Source organism: Trachurus japonicus, chromosome 17 (assembly GCF_045865225.1).
Source record: "Trachurus japonicus isolate A0001 chromosome 17, Traja_1.0".
Taxonomy (NCBI): Eukaryota; Metazoa; Chordata; class Actinopteri; order Carangiformes; family Carangidae; genus Trachurus; species Trachurus japonicus.
In genome coordinates this window covers 6,317,290-6,320,438 of record NC_140923.1, presented here as the reverse complement: position 1 = coordinate 6,320,438, position 3,149 = coordinate 6,317,290, and the positions used below count along the sequence as shown (strand labels likewise).

Genomic DNA, 3,149 nt, shown 5'->3' with positions numbered 1-3,149 from the left:
AAAGGCTGAAGACCCTCTTCACATATTTCAAAACCAAACACAGAGAGACAGATTGTGCAGGTTTAACAGGAGCGAAAGCTGTGCAAACCTGAGTAAATCTGGACCCTAGTCTCATGCTAAAATTGACTGTAAATTCACCTTTAAAGTTGGTTTTTAAAAAAATTTTCCCGGGGGAGCATGCCCCCGGACCCCCCTAGAGGGTCGGTATCTTGTCACCTTTTTTACCCCTGATGAGTTTGCACCCCTGAATCATCTTCTCATTGATTATTATCATGATATTTACACTTTGATTAAAGCTCATGGACCTTATCAGTGAATTGATTTGATCTGACAAACACATCAATGTAAATATCATTCTAGATTACTTTGTTTCCACAGTGAGAACGAACCTCAGTGATAAAGGAAGGTCTGATGATTTCTCTGTTGAGGCCCAAACAACAACACACAAACACATCAACACAAATATCCAACAAACATTTAGAGCTCAGAGAAGTTTCTATTTTCATGAGGAGAAATGTGAGTTTAGGTAAAGAAACATCATCATGAGCAGTGATCTCCTCCACGGCTCCAGCTCCACCTCAACAAACTCAAACATCAACACAACAAGAAATGACAAGAGGTCAAAGTCCCGCCCACAATGTTTGATTGACAGGTGATCTCTGTGCAGTGCAGAGACACAACAGCAATGAGCTTTTAGCAACAAACATGGAGACTGAAGAAAGTGATGAACTAAAATACAGATTTTAACTAACTGCACCTTCAATGATCTTTGACTATTTGAGTTTACACAACTCTGCTGTGGATCCAACATAGTGAATATAAAATCCAACATGTAGAGGGTGAGTGAATGTGGTCTGGACTCTGTGGAGGAGAGTCATGGTTTCAGAGACGCTGTAGAAGGACAGAATACCTGCTCTGTGATCCAGGTACACTCCTATTCTGGAGGACCGAGGACCTGGGACTGGAGTCTTGATGTTGTTGAACCAAAATGTGAAACTGTTGTTGTCACAACGTAACACCCAAGATTTGTTGCTATTTCCAAACCAACTTTCTCTGCTGATATTCTTGTATGCGACTGCTACATCAACTCTTCCTCCTCTCCTCTCCACCTCCCAGTAACAACGTCCAGTCAGACTCTCTCTACTCAGGACCTGAGAATATTCAGTGAATCTGTCTGGGTGACTAGAATAAGACTGATCTTCACCTCGTGTTGCTTTTCTGTTTCCCTCAGATAATAACAGACGTTTGTTTGCTGTGTTTGGATCCAGTGTGATTTCCTGTGAATATCTTAAGAAGTCAGCTCTGGTCCTGGGCTCTGGTGGTGACAGTAAAACATCCACTTCAGTCTCTGTCAGTGAGATGTTTGTCCATGTGTCTCTCAGAAGGTCCTGTAGTTTATCTCTGAGCTCTGACACAGCTGCTGTCACATCCTCAAAGTGTCTGAGAGGACGGATATTGATGCTGGATGAGTGTGTAGATGGACTGAGTGCTGACAGTGAGGGGTAGTTGTGTAGAAACTGGGTGTGATCCTCTGTGTGTGACAGCAGCTTCAGCTCAGCGTCTTTCCTCTTCAGCTCAGTGATCTCCTGCTCCAGCTTCTTCTGAAGCTCTTTGACTCCACTCACTTGAGTTTCCTGCTGGGATCTGATCTGCTGCTTCAGCTCAGAGCTTCTTTTCTCCATGAGACGGATCAGCTGAGTGAAGATCTTCTCACTGTCCTCCACTGCTTTATCAGCAGAGCCATTGATGGCCTCCACCTCCTGTTGAAGCACCTTCACATCTTTCTCTGTGTCCTGGATTCTCTGCTGGATGTTTTGTCGACTCAGCTCCAGCTCTCTCTGCCTCTCAGTCCTTTCTGCTGCAGCTGAGACTGTGTCGTGGCCTTTGTGTTCATCCACAGAGCAGAGATAACAGATACACTGCTGATCAGTGCGGCAGAACATCTTCATCACCTCATCATGACGAGAGCAGATGTTCTCCTGGAGCTTCTTGGAGGGCTCCACCAGCTTGTGTTTCTTTAATGGAGCTACATCATAATGAGGTTGCAGGTGTTTCTCACAATAAGAGACCAGACATTGCAGACAGGACTTGACAGCTTTGAGTTTTCTCCCAGTGCAGAAATCACAGGCCACATCTTCAGGTCCAGCATAGCAGTGATCAGCAGGAGCAGCTTGGAGTCCAGTCTTCTTCAGCTCCTCCACTAAGGCTGCTAACATGGTGTTTTTCACCAGGTCAGGTCTTGGTGTGAAGTTCTTCCTACACTGAGGACAGCTGTAGATTTTCTTCCCATCCTCTCCATCCCAGTGGGTTTTAATACAGTTGAAGCAGTAGCTGTGTCCACAGGGAATAGCCACTGGATCCTTCAGTAGATCCAGACAGATGGAACAAGAGAAGGTCTCCTGGTCCAGATGAACTCCTTTCTGCGCCATTTCACCTCACAGACGACGACTGTCTGAGTTTCTGTTGCTCAGAAGTGAAACTAGTTTGAGCTCTGATCTAAACAACATGTGTCTCTGCAGTGAACGGGGCCTGTCAGCTCCTCCTCTTCACCACATGTTGGTTCCACCCATCTTCAATCTGTAGATCTGAAGGGGAGGGAACAAGGAAACACATGAACAGGGTGGAGCTTGATGAGTGTTGAAGCAGGACAAGAGTGACGGTGTTTCAGGTTTTCCTACTTTGTACTTTGTCAGAGACAGGGTGTGTTTACTGTCCTTTACAACATGCAGTAATATAAAAATTATCAGCCAGTAATAAAAGGATCGACCCTTGAACTCAACAAAGCCCAGAAATCTTCAATAAATCTACTGATTGTAAACCTATAGTCAGTTACATTACATTAAAACAATTCCTCTTGTGAAAATAAGATGTCAAAATACCGATAAAGTGTTTTTCAGTTCTGGAGCTTAATTCACCAGAATTGTGATACTGTGTTTTATACAGGACTGTGTAACTTCTAGATGTTATAGGGGTAGGATTAGATAAGTTTATACTTCTTCCTACTCCTTTTCGCTCATGTAAACTGCGTTGCTTATGAGATGTTGTGTATACATTTTTCTCTGTTCACTTATTATATTATTATTTTATCTTACTTATTTTTTTTTTTTTTACACTGTCGTTTACATGATCGAAATAAAGATATCAATCAA

At 43.3% G+C, this 3,149-nt stretch overlaps 1 protein-coding gene across 1 annotated transcript; it reads right to left on the bottom strand.

Annotated features, from left to right (window-relative positions):
• Positions 1 to 248: 248 nt before the first annotated feature.
• Positions 249 to 2,454, bottom strand: LOC146969884 (tripartite motif-containing protein 16-like). Its single transcript, XM_085805434.1, has one exon. It carries the CDS (start codon positions 2,427 to 2,429, stop codon positions 774 to 776), a length of 1,656 nt encoding a protein of 551 aa, XP_085661560.1. The 5' UTR covers positions 2,430 to 2,454; the 3' UTR covers positions 249 to 773.
• Between the last annotated feature and the right edge of the window lie 695 nt (positions 2,455 to 3,149).

Coding starts and splice junctions, on each gene's coding strand:
- LOC146969884 (XM_085805434.1), bottom strand. CDS start 2,429: ATGGCGCAGAAAGGAGTTCATCTGGACCAGGAGACCTTCTCTTGTTCC.